Source organism: Candida margitis, assembly GCF_024628925.1.
Source record: "Candida margitis strain CBS 14175 chromosome Unknown scaffold4, whole genome shotgun sequence".
In the NCBI taxonomy this organism is placed as follows: Eukaryota; Fungi; Ascomycota; class Pichiomycetes; order Serinales; family Debaryomycetaceae; genus Lodderomyces; species Lodderomyces margitis.
In genome coordinates, this window is record NW_026261813.1 from 391,084 (window position 1) to 408,220 (window position 17,137).

The 17,137-nt window shown below is 40.3% G+C and overlaps 8 protein-coding genes across 8 annotated transcripts; 7 read left to right on the top strand and 1 right to left on the bottom strand. All coding sequences in view use genetic code 12, as the record gives it.

Annotated features, from left to right (window-relative positions):
* Positions 1 to 440: 440 nt before the first annotated feature.
* On the top strand, positions 441 to 2,882 carry CDC4 (SCF ubiquitin ligase complex subunit; the record flags this gene model as incomplete). The annotated part of the gene is made up of 1 exon (XM_051815051.1): positions 441 to 2,882. One exon carries the CDS (start codon positions 441 to 443, stop codon positions 2,880 to 2,882), a length of 2,442 nt encoding a protein of 813 aa, XP_051671569.1.
* Positions 2,883 to 3,092: 210 nt separating this feature from the next.
* SEC65 (RNA-binding signal recognition particle subunit) lies at positions 3,093 to 3,944 on the top strand (the record flags this gene model as incomplete). Its single annotated transcript, XM_051815052.1, has 1 exon — positions 3,093 to 3,944. The coding sequence occupies one exon, from the start codon at positions 3,093 to 3,095 to the stop codon at positions 3,942 to 3,944; it is 852 nt and encodes a 283-aa protein (XP_051671570.1).
* Positions 3,945 to 3,991: 47 nt separating this feature from the next.
* URA5 (orotate phosphoribosyltransferase) lies at positions 3,992 to 4,651 on the bottom strand (the record flags this gene model as incomplete). The annotated part of the gene is made up of 1 exon (XM_051815053.1): positions 3,992 to 4,651. One exon carries the CDS (start codon positions 4,649 to 4,651, stop codon positions 3,992 to 3,994), a length of 660 nt encoding a protein of 219 aa, XP_051671571.1.
* Positions 4,652 to 6,015: 1,364 nt separating this feature from the next.
* MET6 (5-methyltetrahydropteroyltriglutamate-homocysteine S-methyltransferase) lies at positions 6,016 to 8,319 on the top strand (the record flags this gene model as incomplete). The annotated part of the gene is made up of 1 exon (XM_051815054.1): positions 6,016 to 8,319. One exon carries the CDS (start codon positions 6,016 to 6,018, stop codon positions 8,317 to 8,319), a length of 2,304 nt encoding a protein of 767 aa, XP_051671572.1.
* A 451-nt stretch (positions 8,320 to 8,770) lies between these two features.
* SHP1 (protein phosphatase regulator) lies at positions 8,771 to 9,949 on the top strand (the record flags this gene model as incomplete). Its single annotated transcript, XM_051815055.1, has 1 exon — positions 8,771 to 9,949. The coding sequence occupies one exon, from the start codon at positions 8,771 to 8,773 to the stop codon at positions 9,947 to 9,949; it is 1,179 nt and encodes a 392-aa protein (XP_051671573.1).
* A 150-nt stretch (positions 9,950 to 10,099) lies between these two features.
* On the top strand, positions 10,100 to 13,117 carry CANMA_002933 (uncharacterized protein; the record flags this gene model as incomplete). Its single annotated transcript, XM_051815056.1, has 1 exon — positions 10,100 to 13,117. The coding sequence occupies one exon, from the start codon at positions 10,100 to 10,102 to the stop codon at positions 13,115 to 13,117; it is 3,018 nt and encodes a 1,005-aa protein (XP_051671574.1).
* Positions 13,118 to 13,287: 170 nt separating this feature from the next.
* TRP2 (anthranilate synthase) lies at positions 13,288 to 14,895 on the top strand (the record flags this gene model as incomplete). Its single annotated transcript, XM_051815057.1, has 2 exons — positions 13,288 to 13,290; positions 13,351 to 14,895. The coding sequence occupies 2 exons, from the start codon at positions 13,288 to 13,290 to the stop codon at positions 14,893 to 14,895; spliced, it is 1,548 nt and encodes a 515-aa protein (XP_051671575.1).
* Positions 14,896 to 15,356: 461 nt separating this feature from the next.
* DOT6 (Dot6p) lies at positions 15,357 to 17,105 on the top strand (the record flags this gene model as incomplete). Its single annotated transcript, XM_051815058.1, has 1 exon — positions 15,357 to 17,105. One exon carries the CDS (start codon positions 15,357 to 15,359, stop codon positions 17,103 to 17,105), a length of 1,749 nt encoding a protein of 582 aa, XP_051671576.1.
* Positions 17,106 to 17,137: the final 32 nt, after the last annotated feature.

Sequence of the window (17,137 nt, forward strand, 5' to 3'; positions counted from 1 at the left end):
TGGATGATACTCTGTAGTCTTTTGACTGGTAAACCTCAAATCAAATTTAAGAAGAAAAAAAAAAAACAAACAGAAAAAAAATAATAAAACAAAATGGGATTTGTTGATGAAAGGTAACAATCAAAAAAAAAAAAGAAAAAGTCCAAGATATATAGTAGTTATCCGATAGACCCAAGTCAACACAGTCCAAAACCTATATTTCCCTTAAAAGATTAGCGAGCTTTCTGTTTTCCTCCGGATACAAGTTCAGGGATACAAGATAAGCTGAGAAGTCGGATACTATTTAGAAAGAGATTCCATTCCGAGACAAACAATCACTAACCAAAAAAACGCCACGAAAAATACACAAGCTTCCAAAAGTACTTTTCACTCGTTGCGCTCCAAGATATCTGATAGCTGTCAATACTGAAGTCCAACAAATCTAAGCATTTCTTCAAAATATGGACTCTGATATTGGGTCCCATTTTGTTTATCCCCTCATAGATAAGCCAGCCAGGTTTGAGTATAAGCTAGTCAACCAAAATGGAAAGTTGGCTGAGGTTCCACTTCACAAAGAATACCAGAAACTATCCTTATTTGAGTCAATACACAATCATCATCAGCAGCAACAACGCTATGTTGCAGAACATTCTGATCTTGGTAACCATGACTATCAATCACGAGAAAACTCGCGTAAGCGCAATGCTGGTGACGATGATGATGCAGGAGAACGTGATAGCATGATATCGTGTGAAGACATTACCTCCTCAGACACTGATTCTAACACGCAAGTCTCAGTCCTGTCCCGCATACACTCTTACCGAACAAATGGTCTCGTACATCCACCAACGAAAAAGAGATTAACCTCAGGTCATGAGCTGATGGGTTCAGCAAATTTTCAAGTTGAGTCCCCTGGTAGTCTATCTGCTACAATAGCGCCTGGTGGGAATAACAACATTAGCACAGTCGATCTTAGCAGCGCCGTGCGTGAAAGTAATGGAAATATACAAAATGTCGGACATAACGGCTATAATGATAATGCATCACCCAACAACAATAGCCAAAATGCAACTCCATTACGCGATCAACTACGTCGTCCAAAAACGCCAAACACAATCAATTCACCTAGTCAAACCCCTGTTTCGGATATTGAGGAAGATCCAATCCAACAGCTACCACTACCTTCTCCTTCTGCCTCACCTATTCAGCTGGACCAAGAAAATAATGATGACGACGAATCTTCTGAAACCCCAAGAAGAATGGCTCGGAGATTGAATTTGGAAATGATTGAGAATCATATGACAAATATTCCTGGCACGCAAGCAGAATTAATTAGCACCATTGATCATTTGGCCCAGTTTCTCACTCCACAAAACCAAAATCACTTGGTGTTCCGATTGCTACAGAAGACCAACCGGTCTTCGTTAAGCACGTTCAATGGGTTGCTCAATGATTCGTTGAAACGCGACTTGATTGGAAATTTACCAGTTGAAATTGTAATGAAAGTTTTATCGTACCTCGATGCTGAAACGCTTCTCTCAATATCGAAAGTATGCAAAAAATGGTTCAAAATTATCAATAATACCAAGCTATGGACGGATTTGCTAAAGAAGGACAAACTAATTACTGATGATGCTGTTATCCGGTATGAATTAAATGAACCCAAAGAGTTGATTGACGAATGGTGTACTCTACCTGGTGAGATTAATCCCGCCCAAGTTTTGTACAAGAAAAGAAAGATGATTGTTAATCGATGGTTAGATCCCAAGTACAAACCAAAGAGAATAAGTGTCAAGGGACATGGTAACAAGGTGGTTACGTGTCTACAGCATGATGAGGAAAATATTGTCACCGGTGTGGATGACAAGTACATTCTCATATATAGCACGCAAACGGGACAGTTGATGAAAGTTTTGGAAGGACACGAAGGAGGCGTATGGGCAATGAAGTACTACGGAAACACCTTGGTCACTGGTTCGACTGACAGGTCAGTTCGAATTTGGAACATGGCCACTGGAAAGTGCACACATATTTTCCGCGGACACACCTCAACCATTAGGTGTCTTGATATAATCACTCCAGCAGTAATTGGAAAAGATGCTCACGGTGAAGACATTGTCTTCCCAGAACATCCGTTATTGGTAACAGGGTCTCGTGACCATAACATACACGTTTGGAGGTTGCCAATTCTTCAAGAGGACGCTGTAGGTGAGACTACGTTTGATAGTGGAGAAAGTGAAAATCCCTACTTGATAGCGGTTCTTGCGGGCCATACACAATCGGTGCGTTCTTTATCGGGGTATGGAAACATTATAGTATCCGGTTCATATGATTCAACCGTTCGAGTGTGGGACTTGCTTGACAATGGGAGATGTAAGCATATATTGCAAGGACATCAAGATAGAGTGTACTCAACAGCAATAGACTACAACAAGAAAGTGTGTTTTTCGGGATCCATGGATTCAACCATAAATATATGGAATTTTGAGACAGGCGAGTTGTTGAAAGTTCTAGAGGGACATTCGTCGTTAGTTGGTCTATTGGCTTTGGTAGACGGTGTGTTGGTATCTGCTGCTGCCGATGCATCGCTCAGAATTTGGGACCCTGTAACTGGCGAATTGAAAAGTAAATTGAGGGGCCATGCTGCCGCTATAACTTGTTTCGAGCACGATGGATTGAAAGTTGTCAGTGGAAGTGAGAAAATGCTCAAACTATGGGATGCACAACAAGGGGAATTTGCCAGGAATTTATTAGATGATGTAACGGGGGGTATTTGGCAGGTAAGGGTGGATTATAAGAGGTGTGTTGCCGCTGTACAAAGAGTCAATAGTGCTGATGAAGGTGAAACGTTCATTGAGATATTAGACTTCAGCGAACTCCCAAAATTTGAAAAGCTAAATTAGATTTAGGTTTAATAGTGGATACGTTTATATAAAGAAATGATGATGCCGAACGAATTTATCGTTTTGTAGAAACTTTACAGTTTTCAAGATTGAATTACAGTCTGTGGGAGAAACAGAACAAAAGTAAAAAAGAAGGAGTGAAAAAAAGAAAAAAAAAGGACGACGACAGAATAAAACTTGACCAGTTCCTGTACCATTTAACGAACCAAAATGTCTAGAAGACCAGTTTTAGAAGACGTAGACGATGATGAGATAGATAACCTTGATATGGATATTGCCGAGTTTGATCCTAACTTGAAGACACCAGTGGCACCAAAAAGACCAGAGCCAACAATAGTTCGTTCACAAGACCAAGGTCAAGAACCACCATTGTTCCCCCAAGCTCCCTTCGGCAATGTTGCACCACCACAACCATCATCACAGGTACAGCAGCTGCAGTCAGGAAAGAATATTCTTGATCCAGATAGGTTCACTCCGGAACAGAAAGCTCAGTTTGAGAAATTTCAAATTATATATCCATGTTATTTTGACATAAATCGTTCGCATAAGGAGGGAAGGCGAGTTAATATTGACCGTGCCGTTGAAAACCCATTAGCAATAACCATTTGCAATGCATGTCACGCCTTGCAAATACCGGCATTGTTGGAGTTGGACAAGACACATCCGCAAGATTTTGGTAACCCTGGAAGGGTGAGGGTATTGTTGAAGGATTTTAAACATGATAACAAGCCAATTGACCCAAAGTTGGCAAATAAGAGGAGTTTGTACAACAAAATTGCCGACTATTTGGGAGATCACCCTACAAGTTTGGAGAGTGTGGGTGCTAAAAGTGGTATTGCAATTCCAGCTGATTTCCAAGGAGACTTTAAAGCGGAGGAGATCCCCAAGATAAAGGGATTCAAAATGAACACCATTGTTCCTATTCATTCAAACTTCACGATGAAGCACCCAATGACCAAGAGCATTTATGATGCCGAGCCAGAGACCAATACAAACTCAGTTCAAAATAAGACCAATGTCCCTAAGGTGCCCAAAAAAAAGATTATGAAAATTCGTGGGTAAAATGCTTGCTAAATTGTTGAAAAAGATATTATTATATATGCACATATTTAGGCACCATATTTACTTCTGTACACCTCAATAGATTTCAAATCAGAATCGCTTATTTTGCCATCTAAGATGGTGATGACCTCTGTTAAGCTTACAATTGACAACACTGGAATTCCATATCTTTCGCTTACAACCTTAGTGGCCGATTTTGTGGGGTCTGTCGGTGTTGTTTCTTGTCTGTCCAATGCGATAATGCATCCTACACATTGACCTTTTTCCAGTGAGATTATTTCAAAAGCTTCATTAATGGCAGTACCAGCAGTGATAACGTCATCAATGATCAAAATCTTCTTGCCTCCCAAAGGTTGACCAACAATTGAACCTCCTTCACCGTGGTCCTTTTTCTCTTTTCTATTGAAGGAGTAGCCAACATCGCCGTAGTTTTGAGGGTCCAACTCTGCTAATTTTGCGACTGTAATTGCGGCCAACGGTATTCCTTTGTAAGCAGGGCCAAAAAGAATGTCAAATTTCAATTTACTTTCAATGATTGCTTCAGCATAGGCAGTTGCCAAGTTGGATAACAAGCTACCGGTGCTAAACAAGCCCAAATTGAAAAAATATGGCGATTCACGGTTCGACTTGAGTGTGAATTTACCAAATTTTAATGCTTGTGACTCTAAAGCTAATTGAAGGAAGTCAGATTGGTAGTTTGAAGACATTGGGGGAAGGCGTGTGTTACAAATAAACAGGGGAGGGTGAGAGAGAGAGAGAGAGAGAGGAGGAAGGAGGAGGAGAAGGAAGAGAAGGAAGAGAAAGAAGGGGAATGTAATTCTAAGTCATCTCGATACTCAAGTTCAATGACGCACATAAATGAAAAAAAATTCAAAAATTAGTCGTGTGCCAGTTACTATTTTCTTTACAAGAGTATATCCCTATGAATGCGGGTTTTACGAGAAACAACTCTATATTGGTAAGGAATTGTGATATGTTCATATAAATAAGGGTTGTTTGTTACTCACAAATCTAATTAATAAAAGCTATTCAAATCTGTGTTTTTTGCGGTTGAGAGTTGTCATAGTTTAAATTTTTGCACAGAAATGGTTGCAAAATATCAAGACAATACTGGGTTAGTGTTTTTATGAATGTGGAAGTGTCTACCAGTAAAAACCCTCAAATAAGAGTTTTCAATCCATTGTTATATAAAAGTATGGACTTAGATATAAAGGGCCACTACCAGAGAGAGCTCACACTTAGGATTTGTGTGAAAAAATTAAGTAGCGTGAGAAGTCAAACCTCATCAGCCTAATTATGGAGGGGGTGTAACAGTACCAAATCGAAGTCCTCAGTGTGTGAACTGTTGAGTGTCTCTGACTAGTTCACCGTATCTAAACGACGAAAGGAAACGAGAGACAGGGACAAACAGAACTTTTGTCTTTGTGTTCCTATTTTGGCATGAAACCATTGCACGTGCACTGACTTATAAACGATGTTTTTACATGTGATGCATTTGAAGCCAAAATTAAGGTGTAGACGTGTTCTATTTCGATAAATCAGTGGAATCTACACGTTTACTAACAGATCCAAAGAGAATTACTTCGAGGGGTAAGTCATACACATCAGGAAACACACGGTCACAAGTATAGATTTACACCCTGTTAGACTTCCTCATGTGGCTATGTGAAGAGGAGTATACAAATCTTCCACTATGTTTCCAAAAGTATGACATGTGGCCTGGAAGGCGACCTAGACAATGGGGAAGGGTGGAGGGCGTGGGACTTTTGTGGTGTGTATAAACAGCACGACATAATAAAAAATTTTTCACTTTGACCAAAAGTACACTACCACACACAAACACTAGACACACAGTAAGACTAATAATATTAATTTGTTTTTTTTTCAACGTAAATGGTAAATAAAATGCTATTTTTTTTTTTAAATTGACTTCGTTCTCCTTTTTAACAATTCTTTGTATATATAAGCACTAAATTTTTCAACATAATTTTGTATTTGAAACTTTTCCTTCTTCTTCTTCTTTTTAGAATTATAGTTTTTATTCAATTAATCAAAACTAACTACTTTCATAATGGTACAATCATCTGTTTTAGGTTTCCCACGTATTGGTGGCCAAAGAGAATTAAAGAAAATCACCGAAGCTTACTGGGGTGGCAAAGCCACTGTTGACGAATTGTTGGCCACCGGTAAACAATTGAGAGAACACAATTGGAAGTTGCAAAAAGATGCTGGTGTTGATGTTATCCCATCAAATGACTTTTCTTACTACGATCAAGTCTTGGATTTGTCTTTGTTGTTTAATGCTATTCCAGAAAGATACACTAAGTTTGACTTGGCTCCAATTGATGTCTTGTTCGCCATGGGTAGAGGTTTGCAAAGAAAAGCTACCGACTCTACTCCAGCTGTTGATGTTACCGCCTTGGAAATGGTAAAATGGTTCGACTCAAACTATCACTATGTTAGACCAACTTTCTCACACTCAACCGATTTCAAATTGAACACTGCTGCTGGTATTAAACCAGTTGACGAATTCAACGAAGCCAAGGCTTTAGGTGTTACCACTAGACCAGTTATCTTGGGTCCAGTTTCTTACTTGTTTTTGGGTAAGGCTGACAAGGACTCTCTTGACTTAGATCCTATTTCCTTGTTGCCAAAATTGTTGCCAGTTTACAAAGAGTTGTTGGCTAAGTTGAAGGCTGCTGGTGCTGAAGAAGTCCAAATTGATGAACCAGTTTTGGTTTTGGACTTGCCAGAAGCTGTTAAATCAAAATTCAAGGAAGCTTACGACGCCTTAGCCACTGCTGAAGCCCCAAAGCTTATCTTGACCACCTACTTTGGTGATGTTAGACCAAACTTGAAGGCTATTGAAAACTTGCCTGTTGCTGGTTTCCACTTTGATTTTGTCAGAGTTCCAGAACAATTGGATGAAGTTGCATCTATTGTCAAGGGTGACCAAACATTGTCTGTTGGTGTTGTTGACGGTAGAAACATTTGGAAAACTAATTTCTTAAAAGCGTCCGACATTGTCAACAAAGCTATTGAAAAAGTTGGTAAGGACAAGGTTGTTGTTGCCACCTCTTCATCATTGTTGCACACTCCAGTTGATTTAGAATCCGAAGCTAAATTGCCAGCTGAAATCAAGGACTGGTTTTCTTTTGCTACCCAAAAATTGGACGAAGTTGTCACCATTGCTAAGAACATTTCTGGTGAAGACGTTTCCAAGGAATTAGAAGCCAATGCTGCTTCCATCAAGGCCAGAGAAGAATCTTCAATCACCACCAACCCAAAGGTCCAAGAGAGATTGACCACCATCAACGAATCATTGTCTACCAGAAAATCTCCTTTCCCAGAAAGATTAACTGAACAAAAGAAGAAGTACAACTTGCCATTGTTCCCAACCACCACCATTGGTTCATTCCCACAAACCAAAGACATTAGAATCAACAGAAACAAGTTCTCCAAGGGACAAATCACTGCTGAAGAGTACGAACAATTCATTAACAAGGAAATTGAAACCGTTGTGAGATTCCAAGAAGAAATTGGCTTGGATGTTTTGGTCCACGGTGAACCAGAAAGAAACGATATGGTTCAATACTTTGGTGAGCAATTGGACGGTTTTGCCTTTACCACTAACGGTTGGGTTCAATCATACGGTTCTAGATACGTTAGACCACCAATTATTGTTGGTGATGTTTCAAGACCAAAGGCTATGACTGTTAAGGAATCTGTCTACGCTCAATCATTAACCAAATCACCAATGAAAGGTATGTTGACTGGTCCAGTCACCATTTTGAGATGGTCTTTCCCAAGAGATGATGTTTCAGGTAAGCTTCAATCTTTGCAATTAGGTTTGGCCTTGAGAGACGAAGTCAATGATTTGGAAAAAGCTGGAATCACTGTGATCCAAGTCGATGAGCCAGCCATCAGAGAAGGTTTGCCATTGAGAGCCGGTAAGGAGAGATCAGACTACTTGAACTGGGCTGCTCAATCATTCAGAGTTGCCACTTCAGGTGTTGAAAACTCTACTCAAATCCACTCACACTTCTGTTACTCAGACTTGGACCCAAACCACATCAAGGCCTTAGATGCTGATGTTGTTTCCATTGAATTCTCCAAGAAGGATGACCCACACTACATTCAAGAGTTTGCTGAATACCCAAACCACATTGGTTTAGGTTTATTTGATATTCACTCACCAAGAATCCCATCAAAACAAGAATTTGTTTCCAGAATTGAAGAAATCTTGAAGGTTTACCCAGCTGACAAGTTCTGGGTTAACCCAGATTGTGGTTTGAAGACTAGAGGATGGCCAGAAGTTAGAGAATCATTGACCAATATGGTTGATGCTGCTAAAGAATTCCGTGCTAAATACTAAGTCTGATTCAGCCAGCCGCTCTTTGATTTCTGCATTGATTCAATTCTTTGAATGTTGATGCATGGTGTCTCACTGTTACATTTTATTCAACATTAATGTAATTTATACTGTTAATTTTTTTTAACGAAGCTGTTATGAAGTTATTTTTTTTATTTTTATTCATTCATTTTTGCATACATTTGTGTTTGCATATTATCATTTGTCATTATTAGGTTCAACATCGGTTTATTATATAGTTTAATATACTAATCGTGTATTAAAGTGTGTGCATAATGTAGAAAAGCGGTTTTATAGTTTGCCTTTTCCCCTGTTGAACAAGGTAGCTCCATTTATTGCCATCAAAAAGTTTTTGGAATTCCCTTTCTGCGGCAAAGCTTTCTTTCAACAGAAGGAGCAAAATAAATTTCAACCTCAATTGCACCTGGAAAAAGATTTCATACCAACCTGAATAATGTCCGATGAGAATCCACATATTGCCGAGTTCATATCAATTACCAACTCATCGAAAAGCTTAGCTGAGCAGTACTTGCAAAGGAACAACAATGATTTAGTCGAAGCTATTGAGGATTACTATGCCAATAGTGAGCATGGCCCACAACCAACAGAACAACATGAACCACCTATTTTACCACAAGGCTCAGTATCCAACCAGGCCGGTACTTCACAAAAGAAGAGGAAAGCGCAGGGTGGGATTAAGACTTTTCGTGACTTGAATAATGAAGAAGAAGATCTGGAGGACGAGAGTACTAGTAACAATTTCTTTACCGGTGGTGAGAAATCGGCGTTGCAGGTGGAAGACCCAAATAAAGATCGAGGCAATGGAGACCAGAACTTGATTGACCAGATTTTCCAAAGAGCAAGGGAGCAAATGAATTTACCTGATGATCGCCCAAGTGCTCAGCAACAACCACAAAGCCTCCATGAAACTGCACATTTCACCGGCACAGGATTCAAATTGGGCGATGGAAACGAGCCAAGTGAACAAATTGAAGATCCACATGCTCAGGCAAGAGAGTTGTTGAATCGTTTCCGTCCGAAGAAAGTGAACCGAGAAATCACGTTTTGGAGGCAGGGTTTCACCGTCGGTGACAGTAAATTGTACAGCTACGACGATGAGAAGAATAAGAGGATATTGAGCGAGATAGAGCAAGGTCGTGTTCCAATTGCTATTTTGCAGGTGGATCCCGGCGATGATGTTGATGTGACGGTTTCAAAGAGGACCGATGAAGATTACGTGCCACCGAAGAGAAAAGTCGGCGGTTATCACGGTTCAGGACACAGACTTGGATCTCCTGTTCCTGGTGAACCCATTGCTACCGAGGGCAAGGAAGATAATGTAGAAGAAACAAAACCGGAAACTGCAAACAAAACCGTCGACGAAGGAGAAGGAGACACTGCAGTGCAAATTAGGTTTGCCAATGGGAAAAGAACTTCACACAAATTCAATTCGAGTGACCCCATCTCTGTGGTTTACAATTTCGTGAGAAACCACGACTACAACACCGATAGTGCTGGTCGAAATTTTACTTTGAGCCACGCATTTCCTGTTAAACCCATCGAGGAAAGTAATGATATTTCGATCGCGGATGCAAAGTTAAAGAACTCTGTCATAGTGCAACGATGGGTATAGGGTGTGTAGAAAAATTTGTAGTTGAAATATATCATCCCTCAGGAAATTGATATTTCTCTTTTTTTTCTTCATCTCTTTGTTTTTGGAAATTTGCAGACAATTTTCATTATCTACCTAACTTTAACCAATGATACGAACACAGTCCCATATATGATGCTACGATATAAGAATATACCGAAATTACGACTGCTACGACCGAGGTGGAATTCTAACCTTTTATGCAATATTGCCTTCATTAGGAACATCTCCACCGAGCCAAAGATTTTCGATGAGAATGTAATAATTCCAGAAGAGGAGAAGAACCGATCCTTAGAAAGATTTATACGAGAATACTATCGCGGTCAAGGACAATTCAAGAATAGCTTTGTCACGCATTGTGTAAATCTTCTGTCTCAAATGGTTGCTGTCAATCTTCCAATGACACCGCCAACTGATTTTCACGACATAGTAATGGCCAATAGGTATAACGTACCACAGATTGGTTCGTTTGTCGAGTTCCTGCAAAATGACCAAACAAGAGTCGGTATTGTTGTTCAAAACCTACTAGCCAGGTTTGACGAAAGGCTCAATCATGTTCTAGTGTTGACTAATGATAACGAAATCTTACCAGTCAAATCATTAAATATCAAGTTCCACTTGTACAAACTCATCCCTGATGGATTCCTTGCATATCATGAAATAATAAACGAACGTCACAACCCATCCCATCTAGAGCGTCGAAAGGCAGTTGTACTAATCAACAGATTTCTTGCCGATACGGCGCAGTCTAGATGTGAGATATCTTCTTCAATCGACACAGTTTTTAACCAACTATCCCAGGATAAACTTCGACCTATTTCCTTATTGGATGTGCTAGATCTTTTAGAATTCAAAGAATCTGACGTGGTAAAGATGATTTCGCTACTATATCATCAATTTGTCTTATTATACAGCATCCATGGTAGTCTAGTAGACTCGTGCCAGTGGGTAGTTCCTAGCTATGTTGGTGGCACGCCATCAAATGTTATGTTATGGGGACATTCAAACAACTACCATTCTGCGTCACAATACTTTGTCAATACCCAAGACGGTTGGCTACATATTTATCGTTTCACACAGGAAATGTCAAGTGACGACAGAGTTGCCGAAATAAATGCATTTCTAAGGAAATTGAAAAGTATTCCCAAGGAGGAGATGAATGCGTATTTGAAAGTTTTTGAAGGAAGGCATTTTTTTGATGTCCTTAGTGCAATGAAATTTGCAGTTGTATATCCTCATAGCTCCATTACGAACGAGTTAGGGAAGTTAAAAGTTTTTGAAACTACACCGTCAGCCTTAGACATATATCTGCTACTTGTTGAATTGAAGATATACGACAATACTGCCACAATAACTGACATTTATTTATCACTGGGACTATTTGGAACTTCAAAAGAGTTGAGTGTGACAGAAGTGGGCCAGTTGAGTCCTAAATCGCCTGCCTCCTTTAACGTAAAGGACAATTTCAAGCATTTAAGAACATGCAGGAATTATTACCATGATCATGTGATCTATGGATTGATCGATGACGACGACGATGTAGCAAGTTTTGGAATATCTATCGAGTCATTGAATTCTAGAAAGCATTTAATCAATATACATATACCCGACTTGGCCAGTTACATTACACCCAATAGTAAAGTTTTTAAATCCATATTTCAAAACCAAAAGCTAGCTGAAACCTTGACTCATTTGGTCAATAACCAGAACTGGAATCCTTTGTTTCCTGAAAAGGTTACAAGAGGTAAGAAGTTCCACAAGTACAGTAAAGTTGACGAGAACGAAGAAGCCTGGGGTGACGTTATTGACATGGACTTAGGAAGGAGTACGAGAAAACGAGGCATTTCAAAAGCCACATGTTTAACAATTTCCTTCGAGTTCAACTCCTACGAGACAAATCCGTTCGAGTCGTTTGATGACAAGGTATCGGTAAGCTTTGACTCCATTGCCAACGTCAATATGAAAACTGTCAACAAGCGAGTGTTGCAAAAATGTCTCACTGGCCAGTTGGAACCATCGTTTTTCAAATTCCTTAGGCGCAAACAACGTCTCGAGACTGACAATGACATTCATGATCAAGAAAATTCATTGAACAAAACGGACATTCATAATATCAACTTCATTGGCGGTGTTCTAAAGACATTTCAAAAAGTTCGAGAGCTTGAGGGCGCAGCAATTACAGCCCCGCTAAAGGGGCTATCTGCCTTCGAAACCACCGTTTTGAAGACTCAAGAGAATGGAACAGGGAACGGTACTGAAATTCAAATTTGCAAGCCTGATGTTTCAGTTGCAATGACACAAGCAGAATTCATGCACCAAGAAGTTCGAACATTCACTGGCTGCTTAGTTTCTATGTTTTGTTTTCAAAACCAAATTCCAATTCTTACTCGGTCCCAAGATCTAGACGTTAACGAACTTAAACAGGATACTGTAGCTGTTCAGCACGAAAACATCATGATACCTATTTACGAGTCTCAAAAGTATGCTCATAGTGTCATGGCAAAAGACGAGCGTGGGTACATTTCATTAAATGCTAAAATCATTTCCAATAATTACGTTGCGCCTAAATTTACGGCAACTGGCCCTGAGAGAAACACACCCTTAGGTTTATCTATGGGTTATGCGGAAGTTTTAGATATATTCCTGTCGGGTGAAGCTCTTCTCAACCAGTTTCAGCTCTTGTCTTACATTCAAAATGACTATCAAAGAACAATTTTGAAAAAACATAGCTACATCGAGTTTGTTGAAAAGTTTAATCACTTAAAGAGTTTAGGCTACAACTTGAATGGTCCACTCTCTGAACACAAGCTAATTCAGTTGGTAAACTCAGCCAATATGAATGACTTGAGGTCAGTTTGGCAGTATCGTATGTACAAGTTTTGGATCCACAACTGGTTTTATCAGAGGCAGCTTGATAAAACGACATTGGATGAAACCAAACTTGAATGCATTTCCACTCATATCGACCGATTGGACGATTATGATATATGCAAAGCATACTGTTTAGAGCTAGGGGTTGAAGTCGATGTTTTATGTCTACCTAATCAAGGCATACAAATTGGAGCTAGGTTGATGTGTGATGATGTGTTATACTTAGATCCGATTAGTGGATTTTGTATGTTAGATGGTAGAGGCGATATTTGTATATAGTCATATACTAATAGTCATGTAAGTTGTATAACAGGTAAACTTTTGTAAATAATTGGTCTAGATTGTTTATTAGTCATTGGAGATTTTAGTACGAAGCATGTTTGCAACAGAAAATTTTCTCTCTTCGATCCACACCAAGTCCGCTTTCCCAACAACCGCCGTAAACAATAATGGTATGTCGAGGCTCGCCTACACATATATGCTTTCCAAACGTGTACTAACTTTTACGATAGTCGCAACCAGTTCAACCCTCAATTGAAACTTTGAAGAAAACAATAGATGCAAACTCGTCTTCTGCCAACCCTCCAAATTTATACCCAATCTACAAGTACGTGAGTCATAATGACATTTCCATTCACCAAGCTTACCTTAGATTGGCTAACATAAATGACGAAAAGAGACTGCCTTCTTTCCTTTTCGAATCATCTGTTCACGGTGACACCGTCGATCGCTATTCCTTTATCGGAATTAACCCATCAAAGGTGATAAAGACGGGTGATGACCCTAGCAAGTTTAGTGCCGAGTTTTGTGACGTTGATCCTATAACCGTGCTAGAAGAGGAATTATCGCACTTCAGACAAGCATCGTTACCTGGCTTGCCCAAGTATAGCGGAGGAGCTACTGGGTATATTTCGTATGATTGTATTAAGTATTTTGAACCCAAAACAAAGAGGCCATTGAAGGATGTTCTTGGGTTGCCCGAAGCCGTGTTTATGTTTTGTGACTTGGTGGTGGCATTTGACCATGTGTATCAAAGGTTTCAAATAATCTACAACATCAAAGTCGATGGCTCACACAATTTGGAACAGGAATACAAAAGGGGTGTATCCAAAATCGACGAAGTGGAGAAGCTCTTGTTGAGAACAGTCTCGAATGAAGATATCTTCCCCCATCAGGGACCAATCAAGTTGAATCAGACATTCACATCCAATATTGGTCAAGAAGGTTATGAGAAGCACGTGTCGACTTTAAAGGACCATATATTGAAAGGTGACATAATCCAAGCAGTACCTTCCCAAAGGATTGCCCGTCCTACCAAATTACACCCCTTCAACATCTACAGACATTTACGTACGGTGAATCCATCACCGTATTTGTTTTACATCGATTTGATTGATTTTCAAATAATAGGGGCCTCACCAGAGTTATTGGTACAGTCAGATATCAATGGTAGGATTGTTACCCATCCTATTGCAGGGACAATCAAGAGAGGCAAAACGAACGACGAAGACGAAAAGAATGCCGAAATTTTAAGATCGAGTTTGAAAGACAGGGCCGAGCATATCATGCTTGTAGACTTGGCACGAAATGATGTCAACCGTGTTTGCAAACCCGAGACTAATAAAGTGGATAAATTGTTGACCATTCAACGGTTCTCACATGTGATGCACTTAGTTTCGGAGGTGAGTGGAACTTTGCGCGAGGACCAAACTAGATTCGATGCTTTCAGATCAATATTTCCTGCAGGTACCACCAGTGGTGCACCCAAAGTGAAGGCAATGGAGTTGATTGCCGAATTAGAAAAAGAGAAAAGGGGAATTTATGCTGGTGCTGTTGGAAATTGGGGATACGATGGAAAAACTATGGACACTTGTATTGCATTAAGAACAATGGTATTTAAAGATGGCGTGGCTTATTTGCAAGCCGGAGGAGGAATTGTATTTGATAGTGACGAGTATGAAGAGTACATGGAGACGATGAACAAGATGAGAGCAAATAACAACACGATTGTTGAAGCTGAAATGATTTGGGCTGACAAAGTTGGGGCTGAAGAGTAAGGATTTTGTATATATAATGTGGCATAGAACTGATTATCTAGGGTTGCTTTGTTTGTTCATTCGTGTAGCATGTAATATCATGTCCTTTTTAATGACCCTCTTCTAACTATCTTGCACTGTGGTGTGCAATTAGACTCTTGTGACACAAATTGTACTGATCACATGACCTTGGTCTATTTGGGACCTCTGACATCCATACCGCAGTATTATACACCATGATTGAGAGAAATTAATTTTTGTTGAAACCAAAAGTTGTTCAACCGATGATCATCTTGAACGAGCCCCATTGAACGAACACCCACGTACAATAAAGATTCGACGACAGCACACCCATAAGAAGTACGAATACTGTTTATATCTTGCTGTACACATTCAATCGTCTTTCCACGACAGCATTTGATATCCATTTTGATCAACAGGTTTTTCCGTTTCTGTGATACCGGATCCGGCTTCAGTCAATTATGAGTTCGACAGATTTAGACGCTATTGTATCCGGCAACCAGAAAGAACTCACTATAGGAGGAGATGAAGGGTCTATGTCGCCTGATTCCTCACATTCCGCAGCACATGGATCCCCCACAACAACGCCGAAAAATTCAGCAAGAACGCCCACCTCATGGGATGCTGAGGATGACGTTCTACTAATGCATTTGAAGGACCGCCAGAAACTAGGATGGAAAGCTATTGCAAGCCACTTTACCAACAGAACTCCAAATGCGTGTCAATTTCGATGGAGGAGGCTAAAGTCCGGAAATTTAAAGAATCCACCGAAATCGGCAGCAGCTTTGGGCGACCAATTCAAACAGAACCCCACCATGTCAAGCTCGGTTCCGAAAAAGAAAGCACAACCGGCTCCAGTTTCCATGACAGAGACGACTGATACAGAATTTGCTTACGAACCAACACCCACAGGAGGATTTCAAGGATTTGATAACAGCATTTCCTCTGCGTTGGCTGGGCTTAACGCATTATCAAATTCTCCGTCCTACATTTCTAGTCCATCAGCCGCAACCCCAAAAATCCTGGCTGCGTCACCAGGTGTTTATGCCTCAGGACGAGCAAATCTGATTAGCAGTCTAGGCCATAAGTATGAAGGCTTACCTGACGCCGAAAATCCTTTGGAAACACTGAGCCGAACTGGAATTGTTATCCCGGGAACAAATGGATCCGGTGGCTACTATGCTGAAGTGTCAGTTGATCCGACCATGAACTTGCCCCACAATAGGACTCATCCAGAGACGCTGTCTTCACTCACTCCACGTAATTCAACGTCCAATGCAAGCACTCGCAACAGAGAGAGCATAAGTTTACATCCGCGAGATCACAACTCTGGGTCCATCTCAGTAGCTGCCGCCGCGTTACGCAATAATTCTATTATTCAAATAACCAATGACGAAAGAGCATCAATCCTGTCTATAGCGAGGGCGTCTATATCTTCATTGCCATCTAAGTCCATGGATATCCCTCATCACCAGCTGGGTGCTACCTCTTTGGCGCACCTTCCTGTACTTTTTGGTGGTGCGGGAAGTATAAGTGGACCTTCAAGGAACTCAAGTATAAGTGGAACAACAGGTGTGCATCAAACAACCGTTTCCAGTTTGAGAAATGGGTCCTTGGCTGGCCCAAGCCTGGGTTATTACTCAAGATCAGGATCCGTCGTGATCCCACACAACACAGATAAGTCGGACGAGCCATTAAAGATTAACAAAGAAAAGATCGAATCTAGTAACAAAAAGTTACAAAAAATGAAAAGGAGTTTACCGTCATCGAGCCAGACAAAAAAGAAGCAAAAGAGTACCAAATTGGATCTCCCGTGGACAATGGAGGAAGATGAGCTTTTGATCAATAGGCGGAACAGAGAATTGTCGTTTGCTGAGTTATCTATTCTACTACCCCAGAGGACGGAAGGAGAAATTTGGGCGCGTATAGATTACTTGGAAAAGTTGAGAAATGGAAATGATGCCTCTTCCGGTGGACGAGACCGAAGGGCTACTAGACAGTCGTCCATAGGTTTAGATGACGTGCATGATTTGTATGATGATGACGACGATGATGACGTGATAGTGAATATCGGTATTGGAGTCAGCGATGATGACGATGATAACCCTTTGATTGACGACGATGACGATAATATTGAAGAAGTAAGAAGGATTAAACGGAGAGCCAGCTCTGCCATCAACCCATTAGTCAAACGTCCTATTCGGAGATAGGTTCATGCATTTCTATATAGTATATATATATA